This window comes from Oratosquilla oratoria, chromosome 1 (assembly GCF_046742065.1).
Source record: "Oratosquilla oratoria isolate Oo_2021 chromosome 1, ASM4674206v1, whole genome shotgun sequence".
Classification (NCBI taxonomy): Eukaryota; Metazoa; Arthropoda; class Malacostraca; order Stomatopoda; family Squillidae; genus Oratosquilla; species Oratosquilla oratoria.
Genome location: NC_134777.1, coordinates 118,012,429 through 118,033,730, shown reverse-complemented (window position 1 = coordinate 118,033,730; position 21,302 = coordinate 118,012,429). Strand labels below are relative to the sequence as shown.

General features: G+C 35.1%; 1 protein-coding gene across 15 annotated transcripts in view; it reads left to right on the top strand.

Annotated features, from left to right (window-relative positions):
• Glut1 (Glucose transporter 1) overlaps nucleotides 1-21,302 on the top strand; it is a 490,886-nt gene that overhangs the window by 348,248 nt on the left and 121,336 nt on the right. For 13 of the 15 annotated variants that reach the window (XR_012966402.1, XM_076185336.1, XM_076185306.1 and 10 more), the window contains one exon: nucleotides 51-88. The exons of the other annotated variants lie outside the window; for them this stretch is intronic. Coding sequence is in view for 12 of the 13 variants with exons in the window: in XM_076185336.1 (XP_076041451.1) it covers nucleotides 51-88 (38 nt within the window). In the remaining variant the exon portion in view is untranslated. The remainder of the gene's footprint in view (nucleotides 1-50; nucleotides 89-21,302) is intronic. 15 annotated transcript variants of the gene reach the window in all.

The window sequence follows — 21,302 nt, the reverse complement described above, 5'->3', positions numbered from 1 at the left end:
CTAGTCAGTAAGAACTATTCTGTTTTCACAAAGTTATTCCCACTTCCATGCCGCATAGGGACTACCTAGATGACCCCAGATTATATGGGTAAGTGATAATTTTGTATTACTGTTAGTTCATGCTCATATGTTGACATTATACATATTGATGTCACAGTATGCATTTTATTACATTGTTTTTCACTTGGAGGAATATTTATTTCTGATGTTTTTCATGTCTGAATATTTTTGTAACTTTATTTGAATATTTATTTGTGTATTATCCCCAGAAATATTTGTAAATCAGCTGTGGTCTTAATTGTACCCCATCTTACAAGTCTTAACAAATGTGCATCTACCCTTATATTTTCCTGTCAAAATCCATGCTTGTGGTTTTCTCCTACTTGACTAAAACCCAATTTTATATAATATATATATATATATATATATATATATATATATATATATATATATATGCATTGTTTTAACTGACAATTCAGAAATGTCTAACAGTGATATTTTTTACACATCACCTGATGCCATATTTACAACTATGCAATATAAGGTCATCTCTTACTGATGGTCATTTATGATTTTTATTACCAGTGGAGTACAGGTGTCCAAACATTCACCACTACTTTAGTTGATTATTTTACATGCTGTTCACCCTACACAGTTTATGTCATATGCATTGCTTTCTTTATATATGTAATCTTTCCATGGACATACTTTTCACCACATAGTTTCTGTTATACACATTACTTTTTTCATACACACAAATCATATTTCATTATTATCACATATTTAATTGTAGTCTTCCCCAGGTCATAAAAGGCTTTCACTAAATGTATAGACAGAAGAAATGGCCTGTATTGGCTGATTTTTAGTAGAAATGATTGCCACAATTTTGTGGCAACTGCCAACGAATACTGTATGAGGACAAAGCTTTTATTAGTAGTACAACATTTTGCTCATTAGAGCTTTCTAAAGTACAAACAGATGGACTTACATGTCCTTTTGCCTCATATGTACTTGTAATATACTCTTGCCACATTAATGGTTTTGTTATCCAAAGCCTTTGTTTATTGGCAAAGTATTTATTTCCATGTTTCCATCATCATATGCATTTATATACTGTCATTTCATTATGGCCTACATTTCTGTATATTGTATTCACTGAATGCAAGACATATGGCAGTCAAATCTTGTTTTTGGCCATACATCATTATGCGCAATTATATCATGTGTATACAATAATTTTGTGGTCATCTCAACCTTCAAAACTTGCAGTCTTTACTTGGTCTACATTCCCATTTCTGTTGTCTACACCAATAATGATATTTTTATCTCAGCCAAGTGTCATTTTCGTTACTTCTGACAAGGTTCTTAGCTCTCTAGTTATAATCTTGTTTTAAGGTTTTTACCTCTGACTCGATGTAAATGAAATCCTAACCTCATGTGTGTATATCATCAATTATAAGGTTTCCATCACATGTGTAGCCATTGTAAATGGAAAGGTCCTGTACATACATATGAATCTCCCTTCTGGTAAGATCTTCAGTACATATTTGGCTTCATAAATGGTGTAACCTGTATCATGGGTGTGGTAACTATATTAGTGTAGCCCTCTTCACTTTCATGGGCTTCATTTTTGTTTTGGTCTGCAATGTTTCTCTTGTCTTGCAAATGAATTGGCATAAGTTAATTAGGTTTGCATTAACAGTATTTTTCTAGTTTCATTATGAATGCCCTCAAATACATTCATTGGCAGTTCCATTTCCTAGGCCCTCTGTACACATGCAATCTGCATCACTTGTATTGCCAGCACCAATAGTATGACTTATGCTGCTTTACCAGCCTGCAGCACTTGGATTGCCAGCATTCCATGAAGCCACTTTCCTAGTGCACACTTTGTACCAAGTTAGGCACAACCACTTCTTTGGTCTTCTTTCAGTAAATCATAAGTACTTCATGTTCTAGGTTACAGTTAGTCAATCCCACCAAATGACCTTCAGTTTTATGGACTTGACTCAATTAACTGGTTTATGAACTTTATTACTTGAATAGTCTGCACTACTTTAATAAGCAATACTACCTGTATGCTTTGCATCACTGTGCTTTGCACTATTTAGTATTTCCTTGATTTATACTTTCCTTAGGCCTTATCTATATATTACAGTCAGACCTTGGTAACTTGGACTAACTGGGGTTAACTGTATTAAGTAATTGACCTTCACAAGCATATATTCAAAACCTCAAAGAATAATCATATTTTCATGCATGCAAATATCAAGGCACACCAAAGTACAATACATCAAAATCTTGTATCTATTACAGTTGTGCAAAGAAAAGAAAATTACATAATGTTACCACACTGCTTACAGCAAAAGCTCAAAAAAGATCATATTTTATTTACTTTGTAAAAATGAGATGTATAAGGAATGTGGCAGCAAATTGGAAGTGTGTATTAAGGGATAGCTTTAGATACTTGGGTGCAAATGTGGTGGGAAAGAGGAGTAGAGGTGGAGATAGAATGTAGATTGAGAGAAGCAAGTAAATGCCTTAGGGGATAAAAAAGTGTAATGAGAGAGACATTAGGGAATGGATGCTAAGAGGAGATTGAATGAAGGAGTGTGTGCCAACAGCACTGTATGGGGCAGAAACATGGAACCTAGAGAGGAAGAGAGGAGTTTGAATGTTATTAAGATGAAAAGCCTGAGAAGTATGGTTGAAGTTATTAGGCTGGATAGAGTGAGGAACAAGGAGGTGAGGAGGAGAGTGGGGGTGGAAAGGGAATTGGGAGATAGGGATGAAAGAGTATTGGGATGGTTTGGACACATGGAAAGGGTGAAGAAAGATTAGTAAAAGAGCTGTGGAAGGCAGAAATGGAAGGAGTGAACATGAGGGGGTGACCAAGGATGAGATGGATGGGGTAAAAGGGGCATTGGGAAAGAGGGGAATGTCTGTTGAAGAAAGAAGGGAGAAGACAGAAGATAGGGGTGAGTGGAGAATGGTTGTATATGGATGATGCTGTGATGCATGGGAATGGGTGGGGTGAGGGGGGTGAGGGAGTATGTGTGAATGATATTTTGTGCAGCTTAAAGGGATTTCTCCCCATCTTCTCTTTTTCTGCATGAGGGGACAGAGAGGATGAGGGTCGCCAATTAAATGGATCAGCCTTGCTGTGGATGTGCTGTGTCCTGCTACATTGTCTCTGACCCAGGGCAGTGGACAAGATGCAGGGATGACTCGTCATCCAGGAAGAGCCAAGATAAGAGGGAGGGAGAGGGGTGAATGGGAGTGGAGTATATGGTGATGGAATGTGTGGGAGTGTTTTTTATGCCTTTGTTTTTTTACTACTTCCCTTGTAAGTGAGAAAAAGCCATTGGTATATGTAAGAAGTGAAACAATGAAAAAAAAACAAAAGAGAAGGATCTAATGATGTGGGAGTATTGGTCATTGTCACATGACAGATATCAGTATTGATTGTGGGTGAGACATACAGACTGTTAAACATAAGTGGATTTTCATTACATAGATGAAGAGCTGGTGAAAAAAGCGTAGATAGCTTAATCCATCATTGTAATATGCAGCAATGGTATGGTCTCCACATAAAGTGAAAGATATAAGAAAGATCAAGAAAATAAAAAGAGCAATTACCAAATTGGTTCCAAGTCTTGTGGCTAAAATGTATGAGTCTGTCATAATTAAAAGAACAAAGAGAAAAAGGCAACATGTTTTTTGTGTTCAAGTCATTGACATGAGTGAACAAAACTGACAGACCTCTTGGTCTGAGCTAGGAGGGCATCATTAGTTCATGGGAACAGATTGAAAAAGTACCACATCTGAAGGATGTTAAGAAATGCAGTTTTTATGTACAGATGCACCAACTACTGGAATATCTGAGAAGATAATATATCCCAAGCTGAATATATAAACAAATATGAAATTAAGTGCAATAGTGGGAGAAAAACAGACTGCCCCATGAGCAGAGCTCCGTTCTTATATACAGTCCTATAGTCAGATCAATATAATTGGATAATGTGTTACAATTATAAAACTTGCTAACCAGAAACATTTTGATCCATAATGAGGTGAGGTGTGAAAGAAAGGGAGAAAAAAATAGGTTTTCAAGTGAATTTTAAAACTTCAAACTGTATTACATTCCACTGACTTGACTTGAGGCTCATTCCACTCATTGCTGATGCAATTGATAAAGTTGTTTCTTGCTACTTCAAGGCTAGATCTATTCCCTAACAGCTTAAGGGCATTATTTCTTGTCCAGTTAGTATTTTGTGAGAAAATACTTTAAATTTTGATGTCAATTCTTTTTGAAATCTTAGAGTCCCCAAATCTTTAGTCCCCCTGCAATATCTTATTTTTAGAAGATTGATTCAAAAGTTTTAAGTAATGTAAAATGCTCAACAAAAGTACTCTGTGCCCAGGGTGAGGCAGACAGTACTTTTGTCAAATCTGGAGAAATGCATGGTTTTGTGCCAAAACTTCTGTCCACCTACAGTGAGCAGGAAAGGGGGAGAGCTTATCAGTGAGTTAAGAATCAATCACATCAGTCATTTTCTTGTTGGCAAGGGGGGAGGTTGTGCACTGTGACCCCTCCATCTAGAGCCCCTTCTCAAACCCAACCACATCATCTGAGCCATCTTGTGTTACCAGTATGAGCAATACTAAGGATCTTAATGCAGAAACCATAGCCCAGATAGTTGCTCTCAAAAAAATCTGGACAGCAAACAAAGGAAATTCCCACTGCTTAAGGGTCAGAAGAGGCTTCTTTACCAGGCAGTGGCTTGTGTATCCGAAATCATCAATACAACAGTTGATGGTTCTCACTGAACACTCTACGAACAGTTCTGGGTTCTTTTTCTTCACTTGTCTAGCTGTCATACATGGATTAGACTCTAGTTCACGATTCACAATAGTTTTAGCCCAATCCCCAGTCATTTTAGGCCTCCCAGACCTCTTAGCAATGGTAGGAATCTGCCTGCCTCCCTCATGGATAAATCTGGCAATCCAGCAGCAGACATTACAAATACACATGCCAACCTGTTTGGCAATTTCCTTTGTTTGCTGGCCAGATTTCTTGAGGGCAACTATCTGGACTATGGTTTCTGCACTCAGATCCTTAGTATTGCTCATATTGATAACACAGGGTGGGTCAGAGGATGTGGTCAGGTTCAACAAGGGGCCCTGGACAGAGGGGTCATGGCACACAATCTCTCTCTTTACCAATGAGAAAATGACTGACATGATTAATTCTTGGGTTGCTGGTAAGTTCTGCACCTTCCCTGTTCACTGTAGGTGGACAGAATTTTTGGCACAAAACCATGCATCTTTCCAGATTAGACAAAAGTACTGTCCGCCTTAACCCAGGTGGACAGTATTTTTGTCGAGCACTGTATATGCTTTGTTTTTTATATTTGGTATAAGTTTTGTGGCTTGTCACTGGACCCTTTGCAATCTATCTTTAATGAGATTTGAAGACCACACAGAAACAGAATATTCCAAGTTTGGGCAGACCAGTAATCTTTGTAATTGATTATTGACAGCTGTATATTTGAAGTCAAAGGATGGCACTACTACTCCTGGTATTCTGTTTGCTTTCCCTCAGGCATAAATGTAATGCTTAGATTTTTAAGATTGTTACTGATTGGAAACCTACATCCCCACAATAACTGACAATGGTCCTTGGGCCCCCCCTAGATCTCTCTGGGAAGAAACTTTGGACTGTTATCTGTATTGTATTGCGGTGGGAGTGTTTCTGCTTCACCAGCTGAAAGTAGTAGATCGAAAGGAGCAGTTACTATTTGTCAGTTGTCCATATGTGAAAAAGTGAAAGAAATACAGTTAAAATTAATAAAGAAAGAGGTTGAGCCCAGTTGAAAGATTGAGTGTCAACCCTTCAAGACTGTGCCTCTAGCTGGAGGTGAGGGGGTTGAAAGATTTTGAAAATGGGCAGCAGGGAGTTGAATTTCTTCAGTGTACTGTAAATAAAAAATGCATATGGATAAAAGGAATCATGATATGGCTCCATGCCACTGCATAGAACCTCCTTCCTAACAATATTTGTAAGAATAATTGTAGTAGGGCCCAAATATAGACTCTACTAACCACAAATGGAATTCTCTTTGGTTAGTGAAGTCTTCCTTAGGGGCCTGTGGGACTTTTAAGGCTTGGAAATAATGTTAGGAGAGAAGATCTAAGCAACCACAAGGAGTTTCATAATAATTACATTGATTATACCCACTCACATGTAAATGTCTTTGACATGCTGAAGGACAAGGATCACTGTCATCAAGCCACAAAAATTTAATTAGAAAAAAATTGTGGTAATAAACATATTTAAGAACATACTGACCAAATTACTTTGGAAGTATACTAAGTCCTTGACCCATACAAGCTGCTTCAGCTGTTATATGCCTCCAAATTTGAGAGTTCCAGCTTAGTATTTTTTAACAGTTTAGTGGCCTTGCCAAATTTGAGAGCAGTGAGAGATGTTATACTAAAATGTATGTATACATACACCAACATACAATAACACAATGGGTAAAAAAACCCACTAGATTTAGAAATAATGAAGAACTGTCAAGATTAGATTTATTATTTATGTCAGAACCTGAAATTGTGGACAAAATTGAATACAAGACACTAATTGTGAAGAGTGACCACATATTACTTGAGTCAGAACTAAAGGAGGAAATATGTATAGAGAGAATTGAGAAATACAGAAAAGTAAAACAGACTTTGAGAAACTTAGGAATTTTTTTTCTTAAAGTGAGCTGGAAAAAAAAATCTACAATGAAGAAACATAAGTGGGAGAAAAATGGACAATTCTGATGAAAATATATAAAGGAGTGGATAAATATGTCTCAAAGCAAAAATAGGAAAAGCTGTATATTAAGTACTGGTTTAACAGAAGGTGAAGTGATGTAAAAGAGATAAAGCTTGGAAAAGATGGAAAAGAGACCAAAAAACTAGAAATTGGCAAATATATATTAAAGGAATGAATGTTTAAAATTATGCAGGGAAGAAAAAAGAAACTATGAAAAAGACATAATAGAAAAATGTAACGATCAGCCATAATTATTCTATCGATATGTGAACAGTAAACTAAAAAACAAACAGGAAATAGTGAAACTACACCAAGGGAATATGGAATACACAGAAGATACAGAAATGGCTGAAGTCATGAGCAAACACTTAAAGTTGGTTTTCACTAGAGAAAATGTACATCAGAATAAAGGGCGAGAAGTGAAACTTGTCTTGCTGTAATACCAATCAAAGTCACCTGCCGATGAGATGAGTTGTCTGCCGCTCAGTCGTTGCTGTCAGTGGATGAATTATCCACCTGGTGATCGACTTGTGGATGAGTTGTCTGCCTGGGTCAGGGTTTCTATGCATTTTGTTCATGATATTGATGCATGCTGCTGCTTTAGCCTTTACCAAATCCCCAGTCTTCTCATTGATGTTTTTTTCTGGTTGGTGATGAAAACGGACTCCATCACTTTTCTTTCTTGCCAGGTGAGATTGTCTACTATTGTTTTTGTATCATCCCATTTACCAAAATGAGATGATGCAAAAATAACAATGGACAATCTCACCAGGCGAGAAAGAAAGGTGATGAAGTCCATTTTCATCACCAACCAGAAAAAATCAATAAAAGGACTGGGTATTTGATATGGGCTAAAGCAGCAGCACATATCATTATCATGAACAAAATGCATAGAGCCCCTGACCCAGGCAGACAATTCATCGACAAGATGACCAGCAGGCATCCACCAACACCAGCAATCAAGCGGCAGACAATTCATCCCACCGGCAGGCGGCGTTGATTGATGTTACAGCAAGACAAGTTGCCGCATCCCTTTCTTGTTATGTATAAATTGGTCAGCTTGACTTCGAGCATTATTCCTCTGAAGAAGACATTCAGGCAAAACTAGCTAGGAATAAAAGCATTTCCCTCAGCCCGTGTTGCCCTTACCACCTATCCACGATCAAAACTGTCATATGAAGACAGATTGTCATAACTAGAATTACTGACTCTGGAACAAAGGAGAGAAAGAGATGACTTGTTGACTGTCTACAGAATCATGAGAGGTATGGAAGTCCTTCATAGAGAAGACTTACTAAAATGGGATAAGAGAAATACAAGAAGACATGGAAGCTCAAAAAGGACAGTTGTAGAAGAGACCTGAAAAGGAACAGCTTTCCCCACAGAGTGGTGGATCTATGGAACATCCTAGACCAAACAAGTGTGTGCAAAAACAATACATGAATTTAAGAGCAAAGTAGGCATGGTGAGATACAGAGATGGGACACCATGAGAATAGCTCCCCTCCCATAAGATACAGCTAGGTAAAAATCTACAATTTTTATGGATCATAACGACGAGGGAGTACCTGTGTTGTATTTATAGGGAAGGGGAAAGCTTGTGGTGTAGTGGGAAGGTGAAGAAAAAGGGAAAGGGAAGGGATTACTGAGGAATATGGAAGGAAATGAGGAAGAGGACAAATGGGCCCAGGAAGTCAGATGGCATCTCAATAAGAGAGGGGCAGACGACAGTGGTGAAGTTGAAGAGATTAGTTAAAATGTAAAAATTAGAAATATAGATAAGAGCAGCGCAATGGAAGGTGAAGATAATTATTTCCATGGATTTAATGAGGGAGGAAATGACAACCTCCCCCGACTAGTAAATTTAGAGGAGAAACTAGAAAAAATGAACAAAACATGGGAGGTTAGGTTTAACGAATTAACGGCTAGTTAATATCAATATAAACAGGTGTGGATAAAAAGAGAAATGAATAAAGAGGAAAGAGAGGAGAAAACAAAAAGTCTAGAAGCTAAGGAAAAAAACGAAAAAAGAACAGAGACAGAAATAGAGAAATTCTATTGGAGAGTAGTGAATATGAAAGTGAGGAAATGGTTCATAGCAGAGAAAAACAGAAGGGAAACAGAAAACACAATGGAAGTAACAGAAAATTAAAAGTGTCTTACACAAATATAGACGGCTTAATAACAAGCTTGAATGAAATGAATGATTACCTAAAGGAAAAAGAACCGGACATAATGGGAATTGTAGACAAAATTGAAAGGTCCACTACCACCCAACAGTGTAGGACATGGTGCATATAATTATTGGATTAGAAACAAGTAAAACAAGGGGGTGGAGTTATGTTCCTGACTAAGAAGGATATAAATGTGAGGAATGTCACATATGAAAAGAATAGAGATGATTATGATGGAAGTGGAGGACAAGGATGAGAAGAGCAGGAAGTTTGTAGTAAATTATGTGCCTCCTAAAACGGCTTCGTGGGAAGAGAAAGAACACAAAAATGTTAGAAGACACAAGGATAACACTAAATAAGATAATGGAAGATGGAGGAAGAATAGTTATAATGGGTGACTTTAATTGTAAAGAAATCTGCTGGGAAGAGATGACAGTGAAGGGTGGGGATGACCTATGAGGAAATGTACTACTTGATATGATTATAGAACATACAATGACACAATGGATACAAGAGAATACTAGGTATAGAAATGAGAAAGAACCATTGAGACTGGACCTAATAATCACATCAGAACCTGAAATAGTGGAGAAGATTGAATATAAGACACCAATAAGTAAAAGTGACCACATATTGGTTGAACTGGAACTAAATGAGGAAAAATACATAAAAAATGAACAATATAGAAAGGGAAGATTGATGTATAAAAAAGCAAATTTTGATCAAATAAGAGAATTAAAAAAAAAAAAAAGTAGACTGGGAAAGAATACACAAGGAGGAAACAACAGTAGAAGAGAAATGGAATATTTTGACAAAAAATTATAAAGGAGTGGAAAAGTATGTTCCAAGACAAAAACAAGAAAAAGAATATGTAAAGTGTTGGTACAACAAAAGATGTAGGGAGTTAAAAGACAAAAGGGATAAAGCTTGGATAAAATGGAGGAAAGACAAAAGACCAAAAAAATGGAAAATATATACTGATTATAGAAACAAATATGTACAAGTGCGCAGAGAAGAAAAGAGAAAATACGAAAAGGATGTCATAGAAAAATGTAAAGATCAACCAAAACAATTTTATAGATTTGTAAACAACAAACTGAAAAACAAACAAAAATTAGTGAAACTACAATAAGGAGGAATAGAATACACAGAGGAAATAGAAATGGCAGAAATTATGAACAAGCATTTTAAATCAATGTTTACGAGGGAGAATATACAACTTGGAGATGTCGAGTGGAAGGAGAAAGTCCCCCATATGAAAGAGATAGAAGTAAGAAGGAAAGAAATAATCACTTGAGTAATCTCGATGACAGAAAATCACATGGACCAGATGAAATGGCAAACTGGATTTTGAGAGAATGCAGGAACAAACTAACAGACAAAATACATAGTCTAATAAACTGTTCATTGGAAAAAGGAAAAGTCCCAGAAGATTGGAAAAGAGCAAATATAGTACCAATGTATAAAGGGGGAAACAAGGAAGACCCTACTAACTATAGACTGGTCTCTATTATAAGTACAGTAGCAATAATTTGTGAAAGAATTATCAAAATTAGATGGGTATAGCATTTGGGGAAAAAATGTACTAAGTCCAAGGCAATTTGGATTTAGACAAGGACGATCATATGTCACAAACTTGATGTGTTTCTATTCAAGACTAATAGGTATAATACAAAAAAGATGGATGGTCTGATTGTGCATTTCTAGACCTGAAAAAAGCTTTTGATAAGGTGCCACATAAGAAATTGCTAAAGAAATTAGAAACTGCAGGAGGCATATAGGGCATACTACTTAAGTGGATGGAAGACTTCTTGCATGAAAGAAAAATGAGAGTGGTGATAAGAGACAAACGTTCTAATTGGGATGATGTGATTATTGGAGTTCCACAAGGAACAGTTTTTGCCCCAATAATGTTTGCTATATATATATATATATATATATATATATATATATATATATATATATATATATATATATTAATGGTATGGATTAAGGAATTGAAAGTTATATGAGCTTTTCAGACAATGCAAAACTGTTGTATTTTTGCATCATCTGTGAAGAAGTTCATATAACATTCCACACCTTCATCCATGTCATTTATATATATGGCAAACATGATCAGAGCCAATACTGAACCTTGTGAGACACCACTTATTATTTCATCCCACATAGTGTATTTGTCTCTACTACCCTCATTTTTCTCCCAGTCAAGAAGTCTTCCATCCATTCTAATGATATTCCTTTAATACAACCTATTGATTCCAGTTTTCTTAATAGTTTTTTGTGTGGTACTTTATCAAATGCTTTTTATAGATCTTGAAAAGCACAGTCCGCCTAGCCATCCCTCTCCTCGAGTAGAAGCAAATCAAGTTTGTGGTACATGATCTTCCTTGTCTAAATCCAAATTGTGTTGGATCCAGTATATTCTTTTTTCCAGATGTTTAACCCATCTATTTTTAATAACTTTTTCACATATTTTTGCTATCATGCTTGTAAGGGAGACCTGTCTGTAGTTAGTTTGATTTTCCTTGTCCCCTCCTTTATATGTAGGTACAATATTTGCATTTTTCCAGTCCTGTGGTACCTTTCCTTCTTTGAGTATTTATCTTGTATGTTTTGTCGTCAATTCATCTATGCATTCTTTTAATATCCAGTTTGCAATTCCATCCAAACCGTGTGATTTTCTGACATCCAGGTTTTTTATTTGGTCTCTGATTTCTTTGTCACAGTTAATTCTTTCACTGGGGGGTATTTTTCTCTGTGAATTTCCTCACAGTTTTGTGAACTTTCAGTTATGAATACTGATTTGAAATATTTGTTCATAATTTCAGCCATTTCTACATATTTATATTCATAATTCCCTTGGTGCAGTCTTACTATTTCTTGTTTGTCTTTTAATTTACCATTTACATACCTGTAAAATAGTTTAGGTTGTTCCTTGCATTTTTCTATTATGTCCCTTTCATAGTTTTTCTTTTCATCTCTGCATATTTCTACATAATCCTTTTGTAGTTTGACATATGATTGCCACTTACTCATTTTGATCTTTTTCCCCTCTTTTCCAAGCTTTGTTCCTTCAATATTTAGCCTCATTACAATTTTTGTTGGACCAACACTTAATGTATACCCTTTCTTGCTTTTGTTTTGGTACATATTTGTTTATTCCCTCATTGTAAATTTCTATTAGTATGTTCCATTTCTCTTCCATCTTTGTTTCTTCATTTAAGAAGTTTTTCAAATTTGTGTCCATGTGTGTGTATTTACCTAGTTGTACTTTACAGGAAGAGGAGCTATGCTCATAGTGTCCCGTCTCCATATCTCGTTTTATCTAGACTTTTTAAATTCGTGTATCATTTTTACACACACCACATTCTCATCTAACTTGTTCCAAGTGTCTATTATCCTGTGGGGAAAGCTATTCTTTTTCAGGTCTCTTCTATAATTTTCTTGATTTTCTTTCCATGTCCTCTTGTATCTCTACTATCCCATTTTATTAGATCCTCTCTATCAGTAATTTCCATGCCTTTCATGATTCTATAGATAGTTATCAAGCATTGGTACCAATTTCGTAATTGCTCTTTGTATTCTTTCAAGTTTTGTTATACATTTTTTTGTACTTGGTGACCATGTTGTCGCTGCATACTCCAATTTTGGTCTTATCAAAGTGATTAGTATTTTCTTCACCATTTCTTCATCCAGGTATGTAAATGCCACTTTGATTGATCTTATTAAATTATAAGTTTCTCCAAAAATTTTGTTTATATGTTTCTCAGGGGACATTTCATAATAATGACTCATAGGTCCTTCTCTTTTTCCACTTTTTTAATTTCTTCCCCTCCCAATGTATATGACCCCACTATTCTGTATTTACTTCTTCCAAATTCCATTATACTACACTTCTTAATATTGAATTCCATCTCCCACACCTTACTCCATTCCCATACTTCATTGAGATCACTTTGCAGCGATTCACAACCTTCTTCAGTAATCACTTTTTTCAACATTTTTGTATCGTCTGTGAAGAAGCTCATATAACTTTCAATTCCTTCATCCATATCAATATATATAGCAAACATTATTGGGGCCAAAACTGTTCCTTGTGGAACTCCACTAATCACCTCATCCCAATTGGAATGTTTGTCTCTTATCACCACTCTCATAATCCTTTCATGCAAGAAGTTTGCCCTGTATTCCTCCTATGGTTTCTAATTTCTTTAGCCATTTCTTATGTGGCACCTTATCAAAAGCTTTTTTTCAGGTCTAGAAATGCACAATCAGCCCATCCATCTCTTTCCTGTATATTATATCTATTAGTCTTGAATAGAAACACATCAAGTTTGTGACACATGATCCTCTTTGTCTAAATCCAAACTGCCTCGGATTTAGTACATTGTTTTTTCCAAATGCTTTACCCATCAAATTTTGATCATTCTTTCACAAATTTTTGCTACCGTACTTGTAAGAGAAACCGGTCTATAGTTAGTAGGGTCTTTCTTGTTTTCCCCCTTTATATATTGGTACTATATTTGCTCTTTTCCAATCTTTTGGAACTTTTCCTTCCTTCAATTAACTGCTTATTAGACTATGTATTTTGTCTTAGTTATTCCCTGCATTCTCTCAAAATCCAGTTTGCCATTTCATCTGGACCATGCGATTTTTTGACATTGAGATTTCTCAAGTGATTCATTATTTCATTCTTTGTTATTTCTATTTCTTTCATAGGGGGGACTTTCCCCTCCCACTCGACATCTCCAAGTTGTATGTTGTCCCTCGTTAACACTAATTTAAAATGCTTGTTCATAATTTCTGCCATTTTTGTTTCCTCTGTGTATTCTATTCCTCCTAGTTGTAGTTTCACTAATTCCTGTTTGTTTTTTAATTTGTTGTTTACGAATCTATGAAATAGTTTTGGTTGATCTTTACATTTTTCAATGACATCTTTTTCGTATTTTCTCTTTTCTTCTCTGCACACTTGTACATATTCATTTCTATAATCAGTATATATTTTCCTTTTTTTTTTGTCTTTCCTCCATTTTATCCAAGCTTTATACCTTTTATCTTTAAACTCGCTACATCTTTTGTTGTGCCAACATTTTACATATCCTTGTTCTTGTTTTTGTCTTGAAACATACTTTTCCACATCTTATAAATTTTTGTCAACATTTTACATTTCCCTTCTACTGCTGTTTCCTCCTTGTATATCCTTTCCCAATCTGCTTTTTGAACAAAAAAATTCTCATTTTATCAAAATTTGTTTTTCCATACATTCTTCCTTTTCTATATTATTCGGTTTTTCCTATGTGTTTTTCTTCATTTAGTTCCAGTTCAACTAATATGTGGTCAATTTTATGTAATGGTGTTTTATATTCAATCTTGTCCACTATTTCAGGTTCTGATGTGATTATTAGGTCTAGTCTCGATGGCTCTTCCTCATTTCTATACCTAGTATTCTCTTGTATCCATTGCATCATTGTATGTTCTATAATCATATCAAGTAGTACATTTCCCCATAGATCGTCTCCACCCTTCACTGTCATCTCTTCCCAGCAGATTTCTTTACAATTAAAGTCACCCATTATAACTATTCTTCCTCCATCTTCCATTATCTTATCTAGTGTTATCCTTGTGTCTTCTAACATATTTTTGTGTTCTCTCTCGTCCCACAAAGCCATTTTAGGAGGCACATAATTTTCCACAAAATCCTGCTTTTCTTGTCCCTGTCCTCTATTTCCATCATAATCATCTCCACTCTATTCTTTCCATATGTAACATTCCTCACATATATATCCTTCTTAGTCAGGAGCAAAACTCCACCACCTTGTTTTACTTCTCTATTTCTAATCCAATAATTATATACACCATGTCCTACAATGTTGGGTGGTAATGGACCTTTCAATTTTGTCTCCACAATTCCCATTATGTCTGGTTCATTTTTCTTCAGGTAATCATTCAGTTCATTCAAGCCTGTTATTAATCCATCTATATTTGTGAAGGACACTTTTAATTTTCTACCTCCATCCTGTTTTTTGTTTCCCTTCTGTTTTTCTCTACTATGAACCATTTCCTCACTTTCATATCCACTACTCTCCAATAGAATTTCTCTTTGTGTGACTCTTTTCTGTTCTTGTTTTTTTTTTTTCTTAGCTTCAATTATTTTTGTTTTTCTTCCTCTCTTTCCTCTTTATTCATCTCTCTTTTTATCCATACCTGTTTGTACAGATCACTAGTTTCCCTATTTTTGATAAGACATTCTCTGCTGTCGTTTTTGACCTGAATTTAACCTTAATTGGTTTGGTCTCTTCTATACTATATTTCCCTAGTCTAGATATTTCTTCAATTTCTTTATTTCCTGTTCACCTTTTTAAACTATTTATAATACTTTGTTTACTCTTTCTTTCTCATCTCTTACTCTTGTAGTCCTATTTGGATTATGCTTCTCTTCCATTCCCTTATATAATTATACATTTCTTTTTATCTGCTCAGTCTCTTACTATATTCTCCTCACTCATCACTTTAATAATTGTGTCCTGAGTGTGTTCCTTCATCTGTTGTTTCACTATATCTCTAAATTCAATTTTATATCCTGAACTTTTTTCCAACTACTTACCTCTTTTGCTATGGACTCTTTATTCTCTTTATTATTCCTATTCAATTCCTCATTCTCATCCTTTACTTCTTTTAACTGTGTTTTTATTTCTTCTTTTTCTTTATTTAGGTTTTGGTTTTCCTTCTTTTGTTGTTCCAATTTATCAACTCCTTGTGTAGTTAGTGTGGGTTGGCTAAACCTAATGTCCCATGATTCATTCATTTTTGTTTGTTTTTCCTCTAGACTTGCTAATTGGGGGAGGTTGTTATCTCCCTGGTTAAATCCATAGAAATAATTATCTCCACTTTCTATTGAGCTGCTCTTATCTATCATTTAATCCCTTTAGTGACTTCGACTTCAGCTGTGTCGTCAGCACATCTTTTGTTTACACCCCTTCTGACATCCAGGGCTTGTTCCTCCCCCATCCTCATTTTCTTCCATTTTCCTCAATAATTCCTTCCCTTCTCCTTTTTCTTCACCTGCCCACTACACCACGAGCTTTCCTCTTCCCTACTAATACAACACAGGTACTCCCTCGTCGTTGAAATCCACAAAAATTGCATTTTTTTTTTTTTTTTTTTCCCCGGAGTTCCAATCTTCGCCATCAATCTGACGATTGTGTGTGTGTTTCACCATAGTCTTGGATCACATGTTGGACCCATGATTGACAGCTATTTCCCTCCTGAAAGAGAGCTCAGAGCTCATATATAACCGATCTAAGGGTAATGCCCTGACCTTATATACACATACACCCCAACTCCCCGCCCCGTGCAAGTTGGAGTAATGATCTGCAGTGCAGTGATACTGAAATTATTTCAGCCCTGGGTGGGATTTGAACCCGGACCACCATAGTGGCAGCAGAGAACTCTACCACTGCACCACAAGTGTGTGTGTGTGTGTGTGTATATATATATATATATATATATATATATATATATATATATATATATATATTCATGTTTATATATGTATATATAAATACATCTTTTACTCTTTTCATGATTTTTGCACCATATGCAAACATGTGGGCATATCTTGTTGTTCCTTCCATTATTGGTGCAAGCACTGAACCTTGTGGAACTCCTCTTGTTACTACTCTCCAGCTTGACATCTTGTCCTTCATTACTGTCCTTGTGTATATTTCCCTCAAAAAAGTCTTTATTCCATTCTAATAGTTTGCCTCTCATTTGTCCAACATGCTCTAATTTCTACATAAGTTGACTGTGAGGTATTTTATCATGTGTTTGTGTGTGTGTCCATATATGCAGAAACCTCACTTCACCATTGGTTAGAAAAGTGAAAAAACACACAGGAGAAAAGCAAAGAGTAGATCCTCATATCTTTTGTAAACAATACTTAAAAAAATAGAAAGACAGACTAATATATACATTCAAGTAAGGAAGGTGACATAGGGCATCAGAACCTAGGTTAAGACCTGACCTCAGCTTTCCCTAGTCTTTTATATTAATCTGGAGGGATATATTTTATGAAAAATTCAGTTAATATTTCATCACATTTAATATGTTTATAGCCAATTTTATATTTTTGTGAGTAATAGAAATCAAACATATATATATATATATATATATATATATATATATATATATATATATATATATATATATATATATATATATATATATATATGCACCAATGGCTTTTTCCTCCTTACAAGGGAGGTAGCAAAAAAAAAAAAAAAAAGGCATAAAACCCACTCCCCATTCCATCCCCACATACTCCACTCCCTTCACCCCCCTCCCTCCCTCGTATCTTGGCTCTTCCATGAGTCTAATATATTTTCTCAAAGAAATCTTTGAATCTTGCCACTATCTTGGAATCAACCCAGTCAATGTGGTCATGAGGGAATTTGTGATAGAATAGGTTACTACTTGAGTAGGCTATCTTAACCCAGTATTTATGTTTAGAGATCCTGGTTTCCTTCCAGATTAATATTTATGGAGGCTAGGGAAGGGCAAGGTCAGGTCATGACCTAGATCATGGTTCACCACATCACCTTTCCTGCATGAATATATCTCTTCTTTATATTTCTATCTATTGTGTTTCTGAAAATGTAATGTACAAAAGATCTTGCCATTCATTTGGTTTTTTCTCTTTTTTTTTCTGTAGGCATGTGTGTTTGTGTGTCTAATAAATAGTAAAAATTGTAGCCTTGGGTTCCACTGACTAGACACCCACAGCCCCACAGTGATTATCAACAGTCTTGGGGCCCTCCAATAGATCTCTGTAGGAAGAAATGTTGGGCTCTTGTTTGTGTTATATCAGTGTGGACTGTGTGTAACTAGTTATAGTAGTAGAAGGAAGAGAACAGTCTCCAGTTATCAGCTCCCCTTGTGTGAAAAGAGAAAACAATAGAAATGGAAGTTGATGGAGATCTTGTGCCCAGTTCAGAAATTGAGTGATAGCCCCTTAGAGATGCACCTTCTTCTAGAAATGAGGTGGTTGACAGGTTTTGAAGATGGATGGCAGGGAGAAGATTCTGATGTCTGTCTCCTAGAACCATCACTTGTAGGTAACTTCTGTTGGTCATTATATGTTAATATATATATATATATTAACACATGTGTACAGGGTACATTTTTTTCTTCCAACTGTAATATGCATGTGTATAAAAATATGGATCATCTACTCTACATGGACCACAGGACTAAGCAGAATCAAGATTGAGGATTCCCTTTTTTACAGATATGAGGACTTTGGTAGGTACTGATTAATATTCTGTAATTCTGACAGTGATACGGGAACATATTTTCAGTACTATTTGGATGATGTATGTTAAAGATGTGTGCATACGCAATTTACAGAAATTACAACACAGTTATGGAGAATTTTCCTATTATGTAAGTGCAGCATGAAACCTACACTACTTCACATATTACTCACACTTGAATATTTTAGCATATTATATATCTGTAAAATTTTCATGTTACAGATTCAAAAATGGAACATAATACATTTTTACTTCATACACATATAGTTACTGATCTATCTTAGCCTCCACAATAAAGGTAATATTTGAAAAGTGTCAAGACAACATGAAACATGATTATACTGCGTTCTCTGCAGTACAATCAAGGGGAAGTGGGAGAATAACACCATCATGGGCATTCCAATTGTAGATGTTTTCATACCATTTGATTATAAACTTAAGAGTGTGTGCATTGTGAATACATGTCTGGACATATGTTTGTGGATGGACACAGAAATGATGGTTCATCCTTTCAAAATGCAAAGATTTGTTTGAGGATGTTAGGTGTGTGTATATATATATATATATATATATATATATATATATATATATATATATATATATATATATATATATATATATATATATATATATATATAAATCCAAGTTTTGAGTTAATTACTTTCATCTCCTAAATCCAAGTTCCAAGAATTAGAGTCCTAGTTAAAAAGAGAGAAAGCACTCAGTCTTATTTAGAATTTAGAAATCTATTATCTACTGAAGAGAGAAAATAAAGTTATAGACAAACTGGAAGATAAAAAGAGAGAGAAAAAATATAGAGGCACAGAGAGGATGGTTAGTGAATCAGGAAAAGGAAAAACTTAAGTTAGGAGAGATCATGAAGCACCAGAAAACAGAAGAGCAATATAAAATAGAAGAAGAGATGATGATTCTATGAAAGATAGAAACATTTGTCTAGAATGTGACAAGAATGTGTCAGCCTCAGGGTGAAAAGAGCACATTACTCATCGGGTGGAAAGAAAGCATAAATTGCATAATGCTAGAGAAATTTACATTCATAATAATGGTAAATTACCGCCACTGTACATGATCAGAGAGAAAAAAATTTAAGTTGGGTACATGTAAAGAGGAATGGCCACATCAGTTGAAAAATCACAGGCTGTGGCAAGTAAATTATAATGATAAAGCATGCTGATGTGATCTTTTGGCTCATAATGAGGTATGATGAAAAGAAAAATGCTAAAGTGCTTATTAAAGTGAATTTCAAAGCTCACTACACTGTTTCAATCTACCAAGTTAAATCTACATCCTGGCAGTTTATATAGAAATATTTTTCTTTTTCGATGTTATTAATTCAAGATTGTACAGGCTTGCATCAAGTCCCCCATTTTATATATATATATATATATACATATATATATATATATATATATATATATATATATATATATATATATGTATGTATATATTTACCTAGTTGTATTATACAGGAAGGGAGCTATGCTCATAGTGACCCATCTTTGTATCTTTCAGCATCAAGTTTGTTCTTAAATTCTTGAATAGTATTTGCACACACTGTTGCCTCATCTAATTTATTCCAGATATCCACCACTCTGTGTGGGAAGCTATTCTTTTTCAGATCTCTTCTATAACTATCCTTTTTGAGTTTCTTTTCATGTCCTCTTGTTTTTCTCTTGTCCCACTTTAATAAATCATCTCTATCTAGGACTTCCATTCCTTTCATAATTCTGTAAATAGTCAGTAGATCTCCTCTTTCTCTTCTTTGTTCCAGGGTTGGTAGTTCCAATTTGGACAATCTTTGTTCATATGTCAATTTGGAGAGTGTTGGTGCCATCTTTGTCATTGCTCTTTGTATTCTTTCTAATTTCTTTATATTCTTTTTAGTACTGGGTGTCCATAGTGTCACAGCTGACTCCAGTCTTAGTCTTATCAGTGTAACTAATAATTTCTTGACCATTCCTCATCCAAATAGTCAAAAGCCACCTTTATCGACCTTAGTAAATTGAAGGTTTCTCTGACTATTTTATTGATATGTTTGTCTGGTGACATATCTTTGCTGAGGATTACTCCTAGGTCCCTTTCTGAGCTCACTTTTTTTTACTTCTTAACTAATTTTATATTTCCTCGATATTCTATTCTTACATTTTTCCAAACTCCATTATACTATCTTTCTTGATGTTAAAGTTCAATTCCCACTTTTGACTCCATTTCCAGATTTTATCTAAGTCTTTCTGTAGTGATTCACAATCTTCCTCTGTATTTACTTTCTTTAGTATTTTTGCATGATCTGCAAAGGTCATATAACATTCCACACCTTCATCCATGTTATTTATATATATGACAAACATGGTCGGAGCCAATACCAAACCTTGTGGGACACCACTTATCATTTCTTCCCAGGTCGAGTATTTGTCTCTAATTACTACCCTCATTTCTCCCAGTCAAGAAGTCTTCCATCCATTCCAATAATTTTCCTTTAATACCACTTACTGATTCCATTTTTCTTAATAGTTTTTTGTTTAGTACTTTATGAAATAGTTTTTGTAGATCTAGAAATCACAATCTGCCCATCCATCCCTTTCTTGTATTATTTCTATTAGCCTCGAGTAGAAGCAAATCATGTTTGTGATACATGATTTTCCTTGTCTAAATCCAAATTGTGTTGGATTCAATATCTTTTTTTTCTTCCAGATATTTAACCCATTTACTTTTGATAACATTTTCACATGTGTGTGTGTGTATTTACCTAGTTGTATCTTACAGGAAGGGGAGCTATGCTCATGGTGTTCCACTTTTGTATCTTGCAGTGTCTAGTTTGCTCTTAAATTCATGTATTGTTTTTGCACACACTATTGTTTTGTCCACTTTCTTCCATGTGTCCACCACTATGTGGAAAACTCTTCTTCTTCAGATCTCTTCTATAACTATCTTTTTTGAGTTTCTTTCCATGTCCTCTTGCATTTCTCTT